Genomic DNA, 20,073 nt, shown 5'->3' on the forward strand with positions numbered 1-20,073 from the left:
CAGAGAGTGTGGGGAGGAGACTGGTCAGATCTCTGGGCTGGTAACACACAGTGACATGATGTGAGGGGAGAGCAGGAGTATAATAGGGGCTGATGGCTCCTGATGTAGGAGATACACCAGAGAGTGTGGGTAGGAGACTGGTCAGATCTCTGGGCTGGTAACACACAGTGACATGATGTGAGGGGGAGACCAGGAGTACAATAGGGGCTGATGGCTCCTGATTTCTTAGATAGCTGTATTAATAGAACAAGGAAAATACTGTATGCAGTAAATGATTATTCCTCACCTGTGCTGATATCTTTAGGGATTTCTTCTTTATTAAACTGCTGATCACCCCTCATATGTGTGTCTTCTGTCTCTGTATCTTCTTTCTTATCTGACACATAAGACTCTTCTCTTATCTTCATATCCGCCACATACGTCTCTTCTTCCTCTGTGTCTTCTGCCTTAATGTCAGTCACATAAGTCTCTTCTTCCTCTGTGTCTTCTGCCTTAATATCTTCACATTGAACCTACAAAAAAATATCACATTAGTAATGTCTGATACTAGGGAGATTACACAGTACAATATCCATGCATAGGACACGGACACACACACACACACACACACACACACACACACAATTCATATAGTGACAGTCACTTTGGAATATTGGGGAGACCCTAAATTCCCACCTACCTGATCCTCTTGTGGGGTCCTGTGAGTCTCCTCTGTACAGTGCTGGGAATACAGAGGACGGGGACATCTCTCTGGGGTATCTCTGTTACTGGGCCCATCTATAGGAGACACACAGTGCAGTGGCGTAATTAGCATACAGCAACCCCCGCAGTGGCTTGGAGGAGCCGGGGGTCTGCAGGGCGCTCTCCCTGACTTGCCTTCAGTTCTCTGCTGCTGTGCAGGATAAGAGAGGGCACTGGGGTCACGGAGCTGCACTGATTTATTACTTCTGTATGCAGTCCCGTCCTCCCGAGTCCTCTCAGGTCTGCTAGAGCTCACACAGTCACACACTGGATTAAGGGATAGTCTGTAAACTACTTTCCACTTTACAAGTGTATTCATACACTCTTGATTACACTTGTATAGCTGCAAGTAGTTTGCAGACTGTCCATTACTTCCAGCGTGACTTCTGAGACTTTTCTTACAGGGTGGACTCTCTGGAGCCTGTAGCAGACTAGCATGGACTGGAGCATAACGGGTGTTTAAGAGGGGGTGAGTGTCACACAAAGTGTGTCACAGTGTGTGTGTGTGTGTATATCCCATTAACTATGCAAAACCCAGGTGTCATTTTTTCAAATGTATAGATATCTATATTTCATTTTTTTATATCATTTGTTAAATTTCTCTGTTTTGGCACTCAGATGAGGGGGGGGGGGGGGCGCCAATTATTGTTGGCAGGGGGGAGCAAAATTTATAGTTACGCCACTGACACAGTGACTGAATATATTGTACATTTGGATTAGCAGATGATACGTGTATATAGGGGGGCCCCATATCTGCTCACCCCAGTACAATAAAACAAACTCTCCTCATACCCAGTGATGTGAGGGGCCAGTGATTCTCCATCATAACATCCCTGCACAGACCCTTGTGTTCCTCTATATACTCCCGTTCCTGCGCAGAGAAATAGACAGTGACATCCTGACACCTTATAGAAACCCGACACAATCACCTCTCCGGTCGCATCCCTCGGTGTTACTGTATAATGTCCCATTCCCAGCAGTCACCTCTCCGGTCACATCCCCCGGTGTTACTGTATAATGTCCCATTCCCAGCAGTCACCTCTCCGGTCACATCCCCCGGGGTTACTGTATAATGTCCCATTCCCAGCAGTCACCTCTCCGGTCACATCCCCCGGTGTTACTGTATAATGTCCCATTCCCAGCAGTCACCTCTCCGGTCACATCCCCCGGGGTTACTGTATAATGTCCCATTCCCAGCAGTCACCTCTCCGGTCACATCCCCTGGTGTTACTGTATAATGTCCCATTCCCAGCAGTCGCCTCTCCGGTCACATCACCCGGTGTTACTGTATAATGTCCCATTTCCATCAGTCACCTCTCCGGTCACATCCACTGGTGTTACTGTATAATGTCCCATTCCCAGCAGTCACCTCTCTGTTCACATCCCCCGATGTTACTGTATAATGTCATATTCCCAGCAGTCACCTCTCCGGTCACATCCCTCGGTGTTACTTTATAATACCCCATTTCCATCAGCCACCTCTCCGGTCACATCCACCGGTGTTACTATATAATGTCCCATTCCCAGCAGTCACCTCTCCGGCCACATCCACCTACTGTATAATGCCCCATTCCCAGCAGTCACCTCTCCAGTCACATCCCCGGTGTTACTGTATAATGCCCCATTCCCAGCAGTCCCCTCTCCAGTCACATCCCCCGGTGTTACTGTATAATGTCCCATTCCCAGCAGTCACCTCTCCGGTCACATCCCCCGGGGTTACTGTATAATGTCCCATTCCCAGCAGTCACCTCTCCGGTCACATCCCCCGGTGTTACTGTATAATGTCCCATTCCCAGCAGTCACCTCTCCGGTCACATCCCCCGGGGTTACTGTATAATGTCCCATTCCCAGCAGTCACCTCTCCGGTCACATCCCCTGGTGTTACTGTATAATGTCCCATTCCCAGCAGTCGCCTCTCCGGTCACATCACCCGGTGTTACTGTATAATGTCCCATTTCCATCAGTCACCTCTCCGGTCACATCCACTGGTGTTACTGTATAATGTCCCATTCCCAGCAGTCACCTCTCTGTTCACATCCCCCGATGTTACTGTATAATGTCATATTCCCAGCAGTCACCTCTCCAGTCACATCCCTCGGTGTTACTTTATAATACCCCATTTCCATCAGCCACCTCTCCGGTCACATCCACCGGTGTTACTATATAATGTCCCATTCCCAGCAGTCACCTCTCCGGCCACATCCACCTACTGTATAATGCCCCATTCCCAGCAGTCACCTCTCCAGTCACATCCCCGGTGTTACTGTATAATGCCCCATTCCCAGCAGTCCCCTCTCCAGTCACATCCCTGGGTGTTTCTGTATAATGCCCCATTCCCAGCAGTCACCTCTCCGGTCAGCAGCTGGATGATCTTATTGGTGAGTTCCAGGATCTTCTGCTCCTTGTCTCTCCCATGTATCAGTGAGTGAGGTGGAGGCACTGTGATGGAACTCTGGGTCCTGCTCAGTTCTCCTGACACACAGGAATGGCAACTGGGTGTCTCATGGTCACTGGATGTCTTCTTCTCTACTTTGTAACCCTGTGTATTGGAAAAAAGGGATTTTTGTAAAAACTTACCGTTCGAATCCCTTTCTCTGATATGGTCCTGGTGACACAGCTTCACATTGGGATGTAGGAGGGTCCGCAGGAGCCAGGCACCTATCCTAAAGCTTTTGGAGGGTAGGCTCCTCCCCTACTGCATCCCAGACTCCTCAGTTCAATCTTTCAAAGCCACTGGAATACATTAACTCAGTACAACGCCTGCACATATTATATGCACTCTTTTAAATTTAACTTTTCAACCAATTATAACATGAAACATCATGAACACTGGCATACTTACTGAGCGTAAGGGAGGGATCGCTGTGTCACCTGGACCATATCAGAGAAAGGGATTCGAACGGTAAGTTCTTACAAAAATCCCTTTTTCTCTTTCAATGGTCCTGGTGACACAGCTTCACATTGGGACGTTCCAGAGCCGGTCCTTTGGGAGGGTACGCTCAGGTCTGCAGTTCTCATCACTGCTCGCCCGAATGATGCGTCCACCGACGCGAACTCATGGAACCTATCGGATTTGGCAAAAGTATGAACAGATGACCAAGTGGCAGCCCTGTAAACCTGCTCAGCTGTTGCCCCATGTCGAACCGCCCAAGAGGTGGTGACTGATCTGGTGGTATGCGCATTAATCCTGGCTGGCACAGGCCTACTAACTTTAGTATATGCAAAAGCAATCACAGAACGCAACCACCTAGCAATGGTCTGCTTAGAAGCAGGCCAACCATTATTATGTACATCATACAAAATTAGCAAAGTATCAGTCTTTCTGACACTTTTAACTCTGTCCACATAAATGCGCAAGGCGCGCACAACATCCAAATTCCTCAATTTGTCCCTTTTCCTAGAACCCTCTGGGGTAGAAACAGGCAGAACTAACTCCTGATTTAGATGAAAAGCAGAGACTACTTTTGGTAAAAATTGTGGTACTGTCCGAAGGACCGCCCTATCATCATGAAATATAAGGAAGGGAGCCTTGCAGGACAAGGCTCCCAACTCCGATACTCTTTTTTGCAGACGCCACTGCCAACAAAAATACCAGTTTCCATGTAAGGAATCTAAGGTCAGCCGACCGTAATGTTCAAAAGGCGCCTTTTGAAGGCACTCCAGAACCAGAGATAAATCCCATGGTGCTACTGGTTGCTTGTAGGGAGTTTTCAATCGAGACACCCCCTGCAGGAAATCCTGTACTTCCGTTAACAATGCAATCCTTCCTTGGAAGTAAATTGACAAGGCCGAGATCTGTACTTTGAGTGACTGAAGGCTTAACCCGGAGGAAAAGCCAACCTGCAAAACCTCCAATAATTTTGCCAATTTAAAGCGTGATGTGTATGACTTCTGTCTTTCACACCATCGAATATAGGTCTTCCAGACCCTATAATAATTTGCAGAAGACACTGACTTTATGGCTTTAATCATTGTTAATCACTGCCTCTGAGAATCCTTTATTCCTCAAAATGGCGGTTTCAACAACCAGGCCGTCAAAATTAATCGAGCTGAATCCAGATGGTTGGACGGTCCTTGTTTTAGAAGGTCTGACCTCAGAGGTAGACGCCACGAGTCCACAGACAATCTCTGAAGCCTCGAGTACCAGGACCTCCTTGGCCAATCTGGGGCCACTAAAATCACTGGAACTGCCTGGGCTTGTATCCTTTCCAACACTCTCGCCAGCATTGGGACTAGCGGAAAAACATAAAGAAGATTCCCCTCCCAGGGGATAGACATGGCATCCACTGCTTCTGCCAGTGGGTCCCTCGTCCTGGCATAAAACCTGGGCACCTGATGGTTGAATCTGGATGCCATCAGGTCCACATCCGGGGTTCCCCACTTCAAGGTAATTTGATGAAATATCTGAGGATTTAGGCTCCATTCCCCATCCTTCAGTTCCTCCCTGCTCAGGAAGTCTGCCTCTATATTTTCCACTCCTGGTATGAATATAGCTGATAAGGCTGGAACATTCTGTTCCGCCCACAAGAGGATTCTGGACACCTCCCACATGGCCAGTTTGCTGCGTGTGCCTCCCTGGTGATTCAGATACACCACAGCTGTGGTGTTGTCGGTCTGAATCCTTAAAGGGAGCCTCTGTAACCTGTCTCCCGCTAGAGAAATCACTTTCCACACAGCTCTCAGTTCCAAGATGTTGATCGGTAAGGCAGATTCCTCTGGAGACCACAAGCCCTGCAGACGCAGGTCCAAGACTACTGCCCCCCCAGCCCCTGAGACTGGCGTCGGTAGAGACTACCAGCCAGCTCCAGGACTGCAGAGACCGACCCCACTGAAGGGAGTCCACGTCTGTCCACCATTTCAGGGAGACTCGAGTTTCCGAAGACAGCACTATCTGTTCGGATTTCATGGTCTGTGTGTTTCCTGACCAAGCCGTCAAGATGTTCCACTGGAACACCCGAGAGTGGAACCTGGCAAACTGCCGCGTCTCGAAAGACGCCACCATCTTCCCCAGCAGCTTGAGGCACCTCCATACTGATGTGCTCCGAGAGCTGAGAATCTCCTGGACTAAGGCAACCAGATCCCTGGCCTTTGCCTCCGATAAAAATACCCGATGTAGATGGGTAACCAGAATGACCCCCAAGAATTGGAGTCTCTGTGATGGCACCAACTAATACTTTTGTAAGTTTAAAAGCCAGCCGTGAGCCTGCAAAAAACCCGATGGCTTCTGCCAAGTGACACTTCAACATGTCTTCTGACTCCGCTCTGAACAGCAGGTCGTCCAAATATGGGATCACCGTGATTCCCCTCAGTCGAAGCACAGCCGCCATTACAGACATTATCTTGGTGAATACCCTTGGCGCTGTGGCCAGGCCGAAGGGCAACGCCTGTAATTGCAAGTGCATGGTCTCCTATCTCAAACCTCAATAGAGCCTGATGTCCTGGGTAAACAGGAACATGAAGGTACGCGTCCTGGACATCCATGGACGCCAAAAATTCTCCCTGGTCCAGGCTTAACAGCACTGACCGTAGAGACTCCCATTTTGAAATGGTCTACCCACAAATGGATAATTAACGACTTTAAATTGAGAATCGGTCTGAAAGACCCGTCTGGTTTGGACACCAGAAACAGAGTGGAACAAAAGCCTTTTTTCCACTCCGCTCTGGGGACCGGGATCACCACACCCTTCTCTAAAAGAGAATGAGCCTCTCCCAAGGGAGCTGTACGGAGCCGAGCCTCCTTTGGTATTGGCGTGGGAATGAATCTTCTTGGAAGAAGACCTTTGAAGGGAATTCTGTAACCCTGGGTTATAATTTCTAACACCCAAGAATCCCGGTCTAACAATGCCCATGCGTCTTTGAACAGTGTCAGATGTCCCCCCATCTTGACCACCGCCGGGCAAAACCCTTGGCAGTCATGCAGAGGGTTTGTCCTCTCCTTTTGTGTTTGGTTTCTTATGAAAGGAACCAAATTTAGACTTTTGGGCCTTGCCCCTGGAGGACTGAAACCTTTCCCCTGAAGGGCTGCCCTCGAAAGGACGCACCTCCTCTAGGGGAGGGCCGCAAGGCCGGCCTGAAAGCAGAAAACCTTGATGTCTGCTTGGCTGCAGGGACAGGCAGGAAAGTACTTTTGCCACCTGTGGCCTGCTTAATAATCTCTTCCAATTTAGAAGCAAATAACAGCTTTCCTTTTAAAAGCTAATGCCTCTAAAGGTGGCCATACACACGCAGATTTATCTGCAGATCTGTCTAGTTGGAACAAAAACATGGTTATGGATGAGAGCAAATGACAGTTGACCATTTGCTTGGAAATGCTGGAAAACTGACAAACTGTCACTCATCCCTAACCATGTTTATGTTCCAACCAGCCAGATCTGAAGATAAATCTTACTAGTGTATGGGCACCTTAAGGCTTTCTTAGACACATTATATGCCTCCCAAGCCTTAAGCCAGAGCACTCTCCTGACATTTACAGACACTGTGGAAACTCTGGCAGCCATTTTGAGAGCTTCCTCTCAGACTCCAATACATGCTCTGCAGCCGCTTTTAAGCTTCTCTGCAAGCAATAACACACAAGGGTCAGCGTGTAAAATAGTGCACAAATTTCTGGCCCACCCGATCATGGCCTTAGAGACCCAGGCTGAAGCAATCAGAGGGCGTAGGGTGTATCCCACCCCTTCAAATATTGCCTTGAGGTTACCCTCCAGCTTTTTTGTCTACGGGGTCCTTAAATGCTGCTACCCCTTGTACTGGTAGCACAGTGGCTCCACCTGTAGCTTTGATACACGTGCCACAGAAGCATCTACCACTGGGACTTTTTTCCCCAGGTCAGCATGCGCCTCAGGCATGGGGTACAGGCTTAGAAATCTTTTAGGTATCTGAAGCCTTTTATCAGGGGTTTTCCAGGCCCCTTTGCAGGGAGATATAAGTTTCTTTACGCTGTCTCATAAAAACAACCTTTGCAGGAGTTTATCCTTCACAGACAAATGTAATGCCTGTTTAACAGCAGTAATAAAATCCTCCACCCCTGAGGCTGAGGACTCTTCAGAAACATCACCCTGATTGGTATGTCTGTGTACTCTCCTTCCTCATCAGCAGCTAATAATGGCACTGAATAAGACCTTTTAGGGGTCCCCACAGAATAACCATAAAACTTGTCCAACAAGTAATTAAACCTGCTGATTGCCTTAGCAGTATCCTGCATGACCTGTAATAAGTCAGGATCTGTCTGGGTCCGAGGCAAAGAGCTAAAGGACTGCTGAGAGAATGGCAATGGTCTAGGGAAGTTACCAGCCATCACTCTGCCTGTCCAGTAATGCACCAAGCATTTTCAGACCTGCCTAGGGACTTAGCCCACGCAAGCTCCGATGCACTACCCTCTGGGGTTCACTCCCCATGGGTTTCACAGCAGCGCAATAAATACATAAGCCCCCCTTATCTGCTCGGGGACAAATCTCAGTGTACAACCACTGCAAGCGCTCAATGCATTTAAGGCTCCCTCCCCCAAAACCACAGACTGTTGCTCAGACATGATGTTCTCAATTAACACAGTCACAGCATTAAATGTACAGACATTATATACAGAACCAATATACTCAGTTCACTTAGCTTTCTGTAGTCTTCAGAATGGGGAAAGCGATGCCCAGGAAATCCAATCACTCTGTCAGGATCTGTAAGCCAGCTCAGCTCCGCTGCAAGCGTTCTGAATGGCGCCAAAACAGAGTGAGGGAAGGGACCAAGTCCCTGCTGCTGCGGGGTCTGTGACTTCTGGCGCCAACTACCCCCAGACAGCCGCTCCCATTGTAGGATCTCCTAGTTCCAGTATCTCCCCCTCAGCTGGGGACCACTCGGAACATGCCTGTAACACACTGCTGTCCTCTCATATAGGAGCTCATTGTGTAAGCTCCACAGAAAATGGCCGCCGCCATCACGGAGCGCCTGTCCCCCATGATCCCCACCTAGCGTGAAGCCGGTTTCAGAACGCTCCGGAGCCCAGGCAGCTTCTTAAAAGAAGCTATAAGCATTGCACAGGGAGGCCAGACAGCGTCTCCCCTGTGCACAGCGAGCTGACAGGACGCGCTTCTGTCAGCTCCTGCTGCGCTAGCAGTGTGAGGATTCACTAATGAGAATCCTCACACTGTGCCTACCTAGCTAGTGTAAAAGTTAATAAAATAATAAAAACCCTAACTAACTCTACTCCTTCGGCTGCTCCGGCAGCCCTTTAGAATAGCACCCACTCCAGTGGGCACCTAACACGAACTGAGGAGTCTGGGATGCAGTAGGGGAGGAGCCTACCCTCCAAAAGCTTTAGGATAGGTGCCTGGCTCCTGCGGACCCTCCTACATCCCAATGTGAAGCTGTGTCACCAGGACCATTGAAAGAGAAATATACTATTACTGCATGCACTCGCATACTTAGCCCGTACCTTACAGTTTACAATATAAAACACTTCTACTCGCATATAAAGCTATTAACCATACTGAACCAGCTTATATCTCTTTACTTCACAAAATATCTCCCATCTCGGCCACTGCGCTCTGCACAAGATCTGCGTCTCTCTCCTGCACGGATCACTAGCTCCCATTCACTATTGCAGGACTTTCATCGGGCTGCTCCCAGCCTATGGAATGCCCTTCCACGCACAATAAGACTCTCCACTAGCCTCCAAACTTTCAAGTGTTCCCTGAAAACTCACCTCTTCAGGCAAGACATAATATTTAAGTACCATACGCATAACCGTCTGAGGCACTTATGTATTATATAGCTTCCCTTCTGGACTTGCAACTTTGTGGGACTGCTATGCTATTACTGGTGCCTGTCCTTGTGTTTCCCTCCTATGTCCCTATAGATTGTAAGCTTGTAGCAGGGCCCTCCTACCTCCAAGTCTGTCTGTTGTTATCCAGTTCGTTTTAACACTGTCTAAAATTCTAAAGCGCAAAGGAATCTGCTGCGCTATATAAGAAACTGTAAATAAAAAAAAAAATAATACACTCCCAGTCATCACCCTCTATTAGTGCTATGAGATGTAATTCCCAAGATCCACCAATCAGGTCACTGTAGTATTAACATATCAGTGATATCATTGACACTCTCAGATATCCTCACCTCCCCAGTCATGTCCTTGTATTATTACTATAGATATGTGATATCACAGTGACGCTCCCAGATCCCCTCACCTCCCCAGTCACCTCTCTGTATTATTACTATAGATATACGTGATGTCACCGTGACACTCCCAGATCCCCTCACCTCCCCAGTCACGTCCCTGTATTATTACTATAGATATAAGTGATGTCACAGTGACGCTCCCAGATCCCCTCACCTCCCCAGTCACGTCCCTGTAATATTACTATAGATATAAGTGATGTCACAGTGACGCTCCCAGATCCCCTCACCTCCCCAGTCACATCCCTGTATTATTACTATAGATATAAGTGATGTCACAGTGACACTCCCAGATCCCCTCACCTCCCCAGTCACGTCCCTGTATTATTACTATAGATATAAGTGATGTCACTGTGACGTTCCCAGATCCCCTCACCTCCCCAGTCACGTCCCTGTAATATTACTATAGATATAAGTGATGTCACAGTGACGCTCCCAGATCCCCTCACCTCCCCAGTCACGCCCCTGTATTATTACTATAGATATAAGTGATGTCACAGCGACGCTCCCAGATCCCCTCACCTCCCCAGTCACGTCCCTGTAAAATTACTATAGATATAAGTGATGTCACAGTGACGCTCCCAGATCCCCTCACCTCCCCAGTCACGTCCCTGTATTACTACTATAGATATAAGTGATGTCACAGTGACGCTCCCAGATCCCCTCACCTCCCCAGTCACGTCCCTGTATTATTACTATAGATATAAGTGATGTCACAGTGACGCTCCCAGATCCCCTCACCTCCCCAGTTATGTCCCTGTATTATTACTATAGATATAAGTGATGTCAATGTGATGCTCCCAGATCCACTCACCTCCCCAGTCACGTCCTTGTATTATTACTATAGAGATAAGTGACGTCACAGTGACGCTCCCAGATCCCCTCACCTCCCCAGTCACGTCTCTGTATTATTACTATAGATATACGTGATGTCACAGTGACACTACCAGATCCACTCACCTCCCCAGTCATGTCCCTGTATTATTACTATAGATATAAGTGATGTCACAGTGACGCTCCCAGATCCCCTCACCTCCCCAGTCACATCCCTGTATTATTACTATAGATATAAGTGATGTCACAGTGACACTCCCAGATCCCCTCACCTCCCCAGTCACGTCCCTGTATTATTACTGTAGATATAAGTGATGTCACTGTGACGCTCCCAGATCCCCTCACCTCCCCAGTCACGTCCCTGTATTATTACTATAGATACAAGTGATGTCACAGGGACACTCCCAGATCCCCTCACCTCCCCAGTCACGTCCCTGTATTATTACTGTAGGCATAAGTGATGTCACAGTGACGCTCCCAGATCCCCTCCGCAGTCACGTCCCTGTATTATTACTATAGATACAAGTGATGTCACAGTGACACTACCAGATCTCCTTACCTCCCCAGTCCCGTCCCTGTATTATTACTATAGATATAAGTGATGTCACAGGGACGCTCCCAGATCCCCTCCGCAGTCACGTCCCTGTATTATTACTATAGATACAAGTGATGTCACAGGGACACTCCCAGATCCCCTCACCTCCCCAGTCACGTCCCTGTATTATTACTGTAGGCATAAGTGATGTCACAGTGACGCTCCCAGATCCCCTCCGCAGTCACGTCCCTGTATTATTACTATAGATACAAGTGATGTCACAGTGACGCTCCCAGATCCCCTCACCTCACCAGTCATGTCCCTGTATTATTACTGTAGATATAAGTGATGTCACTGTGACGCTCCCAGATCCCCTCACCTCCCCAGTCACGTCCCTGTATTATTACTATAGATATAAGTGATGTCACAGTGATGCTCCCAGATTCCCTCACCTCCCCAGTCACTTCCCTGTATTATTACTATAGATATAAGTGATGTCACAGCGACGCTCCCAGATCCCCTCACCTCCCCAGTCACATCCCTGTATTATTACTATAGATATAAGTGATGTCACAGTGACGCTCCCAGATCCCCTCACCTCCCCAGTCATGTCCCTGTATTATTACTATAGAAATAAGTGATGTCACAGTGACACTCCCAGATCCCCTCACGTCCCTGTATTATTACTATAGATATAAGTGATGTCAATGTGATGCTCCCAGATCCACTCACCTCCCCAGTCACGTCCTTGTATTATTACTATAGAGATAAGTGACGTCACAGTGACGCTCCCAGATCCCCTCACCTCCCCAGTCACGTCTCTGTATTATTACTATAGATATACGTGATGTCACAGTGACACTCCCAGATCCACTCACCTCCCCAGTCATGTCCCTGTATTATTACTATAGATATAAGTGATGTCACAGTGACGCTCCCAGATCCCCTCACCTCCCCAGTCACATCCCTGTATTATTACTATAGATATAAGTGATGTCACAGTGACACTCCTAGATCCCCTCACCTCCCCAGTCACGTCCCTGTATTATTACTGTAGATATAAGTGATGTCACTGTGACGCTCCCAGATCCCCTCACCTCCCCAGTCACGTCCCTGTATTATTACTATAGATACAAGTGATGTCACAGGGACACTCCCAGATCCCCTCACCTCCCCAGTCACGTCCCTGTATTATTACTGTAGGCATAAGTGATGTCACAGTGACGCTCCCAGATCCCCTCCGCAGTCACGTCCCTGTATTATTACTATAGATACAAGTGATGTCACAGTGACACTACCAGATCTCCTTACCTCCCCAGTCCCGTCCCTGTATTATTACTATAGATATAAGTGATGTCACAGGGACGCTCCCAGATCCCCTCCGCAGTCACGTCCCTGTATTATTACTATAGATACAAGTGATGTCACAGGGACACTCCCAGATCCCCTCACCTCCCCAGTCACGTCCCTGTATTATTACTGTAGGCATAAGTGATGTCACAGTGACGCTCCCAGATCCCCTCCGCAGTCACGTCCCTGTATTATTACTATAGATACAAGTGATGTCACAGTGACGCTCCCAGATCCCCTCACCTCACCAGTCATGTCCCTGTATTATTACTGTAGATATAAGTGATGTCACTGTGACGCTCCGAGATCCCCTCACCTCCCCAGTCACGTCCCTGTATTATTACTATAGATATAAGTGATGTCACAGTGATGCTCCCAGATTCCCTCACCTCCCCAGTCACTTCCCTGTATTATTACTATAGATATAAGTGATGTCACAGCGACGCTCCCAGATCCCCTCACCTCCCCAGTCACATCCCTGTATTATTACTATAGATATAAGTGATGTCACAGTGACGCTCCCAGATCCCCTCACCTCCCCAGTCATGTCCCTGTATTATTACTATAGAAATAAGTGATGTCACAGTGACACTCCCAGATCCCCTCACCTCCCCAGTCACATCCCTGTATTATTACTATAGATACATGTGATGTCACAGTGACACTCCCAGATCCCCTCACCTCCCCAGTCATGTCCCTGTATTATTACTATAGATATAAGTGATGTCAGTGACACTCCCAGATCCCCTCACCTCCCCAGTCATGTCCCTGTATTATTACTATAGATATAAGTGATGTCACAGTGGCGCTCCCAGATCCCCTCACCTCCCCAGTCATGTCCCTGTATTATTACTATAGATATAAGTGATGTCACAGTGACACTCCCAGATCCCCTCACCTCCCCGGTCACGTCCCTGTATTATTACTATAGATATAAGTGATGTCACAGTGACGTTCCCAGATCCCCTCACCTCCCCAGCCATGTCCCTGTATTATTACTATAGATATAAGTGATGTCACAGTGACACTCCCAGATCCCCTCACCTCCCCAGTCACGTCCCTGTATTATTACTATAGATATATGTGATGTCACAGTGACGCTCCCAGATCCCCTCACCTCCCCAGTCAGCAGGTAGATGATCTCCAGGGTGATATTTAGAATCCTCTCAGTCATGTGACTCTGGTCCTTGTCCATCCTCGTGGAATCAGTGACGGGTCTCATCCTCACGTGATGTCTAGTAAACACTCCGTTTCCTCACTGCTCCGTTGTCTAGGTGTAAATATAATTACAATAAACACCACACAATACACATGTAACATATTAGGTAAAGGTGCCCATACACTAGTCCGATTTAGGCTAATTTCACCCGATCCCGATGGAACTGCCGAGAAATCAGATGTGTTTGACGTCCCCCTTGGGTCCGATTCGTATCGGACCTGAGCAGGAGGTCGGACCTGCTGCCTAGCCGCCGACCCTGCCCCCCTCCCAGTGGCGGGGAATGGGGTCATATTAGATACATTGTATTTGAAAGGACCGCATGTGATGCATCGTATGCAGGTACCAGATGGCTCAGAGGTTGGAAAGGGGCCATACACTGCTGCGATACATCCCAGTAGTGTATGGCCACCATAAGAGAAATCCACACAGAGGCACAAGAGCAGCCTCTAATGTTTCCGCATATAAATATATCATACAGAGAACAATGGGTACATGTATAGTATAAGCGCTATAGTATACCACTACAACATTCATTGTACTACATAGCTGTCTGAAAATAATTGTAATAGGGCAATTATAATATCGCCCTGTATAATCATCATACTACTACTACTAAGAAGATATCAGAGACTCGTAACCCAGAAAAAAATAATATAAAATTAATTTAAGTTTTGTAACAGGACAACAAAAGCTGCTCCCTAATAGTAATTAAAAACAGAGGCTGCTGAACTATATAATAATAACACCACACTAGAGGCTCCTCCCTCTGTATAACATTTTTTAACAGGACACCACAGACTGCTCACACCACAGGTCACTCCCCTGTAAACAGGACGCTACAGGCTGCTCTCCCAGTATAATGGGACGCTACAGGCTGCTCTCCCAGTATAATGGGACGCTACAGGCTGCTCCCCCAGTATAATGGGACACCAGGGCAGCACAATACAAACCTGCTACCAGATACAGCAATGCCTTCTATCGGTCCCCCGTAACTTAATCACCGTGGCTGCTGGAAGTGAGAGGCCTCAGGTAAGATCAGCAGCGCTGCCCCAGCAGGAAGCCGAGATGCTGCCGCCTCTGAACGTGGAGACTGGTCTTCGGAAATATGGCCGCCGTTCACTCGCACAGGGGACAATTGTTATGGGATCGTTACTAGTAGTACTTACAGCATGGAATCTATCAGCTACCGGTGAACTCTCTCAATGCATTCACACAAGGCAATTACCGGCACTGATGTCCCAGTGTCTACATTTAGCGGCGGCCATTTTCCTGTGGTTTGTACTCAGCTCCCAGGCTCCCCCGCGGCTGTAGCCAAAGTGTATTTCCTGTGTGGGGCAGAGTGGGAGGAGCTGTGTTACCATGGAAACGTCCCTTCCTGGTATGCATGGCAGGCAGGAGGGAGAGTGCTGCAGCTGGCACCAGGTAACCCCAGGTATTATACTGCTAGTAACAGCATAGTAGTGATTGCTGGGTGTGTGCCATATGTGTACTTATACCCTTTTACACCGGAGCCGCAAGGGTTATTGCCGCTACAGTCCGGCCCAGGGCTTGATGTAAAAGCGCAAAAAATAGAAAATAAGCCGGGTCCTGTTACCCTGTGTCCGACCCGGCAAATGTTCAGGGTCGGACACAGGGCTTCCCCGGAGTCAGGGGCCGTGTAAATGGGTGACCCGGGTCATCCGACCCAGGGACCCATTTCCTTCAATCAGGGAGCCCCAACCTTTCGGACCACAGCGCCCTGAGGTCAGTCTGGAGGTTGGGCAGGGACTGCGTACAGCCTCCGCTGCTGTCTGCGGTACTATGCAAACAGCAGCAGAGGCGAATGGATGCCTGTGTGCGGCATCCATTCACCTCATGGACGGAGGCTGGGGGCAGCCCAGCAGCTTCCCGGCGCTTGGAGATGATGTCATCTCCGAGAGCCGGCTCAGGGCCCGAATTCACCGGCTTCCCCTACCCGGCATCATGCTGGTGGAACAACTGCCGGGTCACATCTGGGTCCAAAAACCCGGGAGGTCACAAAGAATATGGCACATTGAATATAAAGTATATGTTCACTATTAGGTATTAGGATAACTAAACACAATGTAAGAGAGCACAATAAGGGCACTTATATAGTATAACTGTAAAATATACTCATATTTAATAAAAAAAAAAGGCACAATTATAATAGATAAATAAACAATAATAAAAAAAAGGATAAAAATATAATAAGTGGGGTCATAAATCTTTAATGTGGTATTTAAAGGTAACTTAAGGTCATGTGTGCGCAATGTAATAATGTAGGTGTATTAAATTGGACTACTGGCACCCCTAGAATAGGGCCCTTATTCTGGTTGGTGCGTACTTTTCCGAATTCTTTCGGAGCGGTCCGCACGCCACGCTGTGCGGTGGTGTGCGGATATCGTCCGTAGAAACGCCCACCGGTCCTCCGCATTCGGACGGACTCACTCTTTAAGAACAGGGCGTGTTTACGGACGACATACAAACCATGCGTGTGCGGGGGGAAACACTCAGATTCTGCACGGTCTGACCGCATATGCACGGCCTTCCCGCGTCAGAACGGATGCGAACCGGCCAGTACGCACAGATGCGGTGTACTTACGCACAAAGCCAGACTACTCTTATCTGAGTTCCCAAATAGATCACATGACACACTTAGGCAATTATCAAACCACTTTGAAAAGGGATTGTTGCTCCTGGTCATCTATTATTTATCTAATTGATCCTTAAACACTTACAGGATGTAATAAATATATAAAAATCACAACCACACTTGAGGATCACTCACAGTTGTCCTGGCCAAAGACTCCCCAATCTACTCGAAACCTACACCCACTACAACATGCCACATTTAGCCATACATATATACCTGCATGTTACTGCTTAATAGCTAAACTGCATGATAGATAGATAGATAGACAGATAGATACATAGATAGATAGATAGATAGATAAGAGATAACACATTAAAAGCCTACGCTACTCACTCTAACCTATTACTTCATGATTCCTTGTCACATTGCCAGACAGGTGAAAGTGCAGCACTAATCTGCTTCCATACACCAAACAATTTCTAAGTTCAATACATCCTACATAAGTACATTCAAAAATACATGGACAAAAACAACACAGGACCACTGGCTACAGGGGGGCCCAGGGGAACTGGACACTTGAGACTCCGTTAGAAATCTGGCCTGCCGATATTCCATTGATGTTTTTTTTTGTCTTCTATACAAAGACCCTGCTTAAAGAAACACTCATCACCTACATGAGCCTGCACATTGCACGGTTGCAGCATGGCCCTATAAGGCCAAAGTGTGTCAGTTGGTTTACATTTCTTTGGACTACTCTTTACTCTATTATACCAAATAGAGGTGTGTGTGTAGGGGTGGTGGAGGCGAGGTATTCCACCTCATGGTGGCCCTCAACCTCCTCCTCCATCTCCACCTGTCCCGCCTCCTCCACCTCAACCTGGCCCTCCACTTCCACCTCCAGGGCGACGTCCTGGACCTCCAGGGCGTCAGATGATTCCTCCTGGCCGACCTCCTGCCCCTCATCTAAGGCCTCCTCCTGTGCCTCCTCGGCCTCCCCCTGGGCCTCCTAGGCCTCCTCCTGGGCCTCATCGGCCTCCTCATCCGCCTCCTGGGCCTCCTCCTCTCTGGCCTGTCTGGCTCTCTCCCGTGCTGTGGGTTAACCAAACAAAATGGGTCAGTGTCATTTGGCATTGTAATTGACCAAGTACATATCCTAACCACATTATATATGTGTTATATATCACACATATAGTATATGGCATTTCTATGTCATAAACACCCAACTGACCTCATGTAATGTTATTATTCAATAATGTGAAAATGCAAACACTCACTGTCCTAGATGCACTAAGCTTCAAAAGTGATACAATGGAGAGTGATACACAGGCAGCCAATCCGCTCCTTCCTGTCATGTCACAGAGTGTAGTTGAAAAATGACAGGTAGGAGCTGATTGGCTGCCTGTTTATTACTCTCCATTTTATCACTTTTGAAGCTGAGAGAATCTGGCCCACTGTCAATTATATGTATTTTGCGAAAATACTTACAGCGTTGAAGACGCCGCCTCAGAGCCTGCAGCCGCTCCGGCTCCCGCCTCCGCAGGTCGGACCATCGCCTCTCCAGTTGGGCGATGGTCCTTCGCACATTAGTGCGGGCGAATATGCGGCGCCGGGCCGCAACATATGCCCGGCGCTTGTCCCTATTGCTGATGAAGGGGCCTGCCTGCCCCAGTCTCCTCTCCATGACTGCCACCAGCGACAGCAGCTCCGCAGTGGAGAAGGATGGTGCTCGCTGGTAGGCAGCCATTTTAGCAATGGCACATGAAAATACTTCCTGTCCTGTGATTGGTTGTTAACTTTACTATTTGGTATTAACTTTATTATCCATATTGACATGGACGTTGTGTATGCGCCCAAACATCGGCGATAACATCGCACCGCCAAGCAACGCGTGCTATAGCTTGGCATCGCTTAGCTGTACTTCGCATTACTTACTGTATGCATTTATGTGTATGCGTACATTTATGAGAAAAAAACACATACACATACTAGCACTTGCCCATTACATTGGACACCTGCCTGGTTGGCTGCCTGCCTGCCTGCCTACCTCCTACTGCTTCTATATTTTGAACTAACCCCCCAAAATCAACATATATATATATGTGATCATCAAAAATACTTCTGAACCAAAAATATTCACATCCACATCCCACACATACATGGTGAAAAAAGTAAGAAATTCAATCTACTCACCAGACTCGGATGATAAGCTCAACTAAAAAAATGAATACATAAAATATTATTTCAAATCTATGGACAATACGTGCAATATTGGCCTTAAACCAATACACCTCAAACACAATACGTAGTGCTATTGCTATTGCCATTAAGAGGCCATGCTGCTTAATGTTTAAATCGGAGAACACCAAATTTAAGTCATTGTCAACCTTGATGGGGATAATAGATCCAAAACATGTTTGGTCTGGACAACATTCAGAAATGTACCTGAAGTATCTCAGGGCCACAGAGTCCCGCAGCTGGTATCCTCGTCTGCTTTCCGGGGAGCGGGATGGGCGCATGGGCGGGTCTTGCGGCTCAGATGGAACCTCCCACTCATCAAAGGGTATCTCATGCCACACAGCTATGTTGTGAAAAAAAAACCACACAGGCCCACAATCCTCGACACCATTTCAGGCGCATACTGTAAGTCACCACCAGTGCGGTGGAGCACTCTAAATCGACCCTTCAACAGGCCAATTGAGCGCTCCACCACTTGCCTGGTGGCAACATGCGCCCTATTGAATGCCTCCTGTGGACCTGGTTCTGGGGAGCTGTACGGCGTAAGTAGCCAGGGCGTACATGGGTAACCGGAGTCACCCAGAACCCACGCATCACGGCCTTCAAGCTCTTGGAGTCTTTGCCAAATCCCGGTTTGTCGGATAACATGCGAGTCATGGGCACTTGCAGGAAACTTCGAGTTGAAGGAGAGAATTTCCATGGATGGGCCACATACCACCATCACGTTCAGTGAGTGGAACAAATCTTCTCACTTCTTGATGGAGGCACAAATGGTACATGGGTGCCATCCACAGCCCCTATCACATTAGGGAAGCCAGCAATTTGATGGAATGCCTGCTGGCTTCCGTGAAGGGTCTCTTGTGCAAAAGACATGGCCACGAAGTGCCCCTTGCGCTTAAACATGGCTGACGTCACACGCCTCAGGATTCGGCTGAAATATTCCAGCAAGTACTGCCACTACTTGTTGGAAGGATCCCGAGGCGCAGAAATGCAACACCGCCAGCAGCTGTGTGTGAGGCGGAATTGCTGTCGTGAGCCCATGAAGAGGTTCTAGATCACTCTCAATTAAAGAGAGTATATCTAGAATTACATGTGGGGGTAACCTGTACCTAGTAAGTACCTCATCATCGGGCATCCCAAAGAGTGTCACCCGTGTGCGGAAGATTCTAGCACGTCCTGGCCTCCTTGGGCGACGAGTGGGGTGAGCCGCAAGTGCCCTTAGCCTCTCACCCATGTACTGCATGACAGCCATAGGCGTGCGCAGACCATTTTAATAGGGGGTGCACCATTGGAGGAGCGTGTCTATCTCCGCCTCCTGGGTGTATATATCACCACCAACTGGCATCAATGCAAACTAAATAGGTGGGGACTTATTTATGTATATGGGCTTCAGAAGGAATAATT

General features: G+C 48.1%; 2 protein-coding genes across 3 annotated transcripts in view; both read right to left on the minus strand.

Annotated features, from left to right (window-relative positions):
• Positions 1–20,073, minus strand: part of LOC146010224 (uncharacterized) — a 230,321-nt gene that overhangs the window by 53,836 nt on the left and 156,412 nt on the right. The gene's annotated exons all lie outside the window — the stretch shown is intronic.
• On the minus strand, positions 1,072–15,386 carry LOC146010217 (oocyte zinc finger protein XlCOF29-like). 2 transcript variants are annotated; one of them, XM_083151252.1, is made up of 4 exons: positions 14,843–15,386; positions 13,740–13,892; positions 3,089–3,280; positions 1,072–1,612 (listed from the first exon to the last, which is right to left on the minus strand). In XM_083151252.1, the coding sequence occupies exons 2-4, from the start codon at positions 13,842–13,844 to the stop codon at positions 1,499–1,501; spliced, it is 411 nt and encodes a 136-aa protein (XP_083007378.1). In that variant the 5' UTR covers positions 13,845–13,892; positions 14,843–15,386; the 3' UTR covers positions 1,072–1,498. The 2 variants fall into 2 exon arrangements, with proteins under 2 accessions (XP_083007378.1, XP_083007377.1); XM_083151251.1 differs by having other exon boundaries at positions 14,792–15,385.

The sequence above is a fragment of the Crinia signifera genome, chromosome 6 (genome assembly GCF_055691185.1).
Source record: "Crinia signifera chromosome 6, ASM5569118v1, whole genome shotgun sequence".
NCBI classification, from domain to species: domain Eukaryota; kingdom Metazoa; phylum Chordata; class Amphibia; order Anura; family Myobatrachidae; genus Crinia; species Crinia signifera.

What these genes read in the sequence shown, in the direction of transcription:
- LOC146010217 (XM_083151252.1), bottom strand. Translation starts at nt 13,844, where the DNA reads ATGAGACCCGTCACTGATTCCACGAGGATGGACAAGGACCAGAGTCAC. An exon ending in TCTACCTGCTGACTGGGGAG is followed by an intron (nt 3,281 to 13,739) that starts GTGAGGGGATCT and finishes TCCAATACACAG; the next exon opens with GGTTACAAAGTAGAGAAGAA. An exon ending in TCCAGCTGCTGACCGGAGAG is followed by an intron (nt 1,613 to 3,088) that starts GTGACTGCTGGG and finishes TTCTCTGCGCAG; the next exon opens with GAACGGGAGTATATAGAGGA.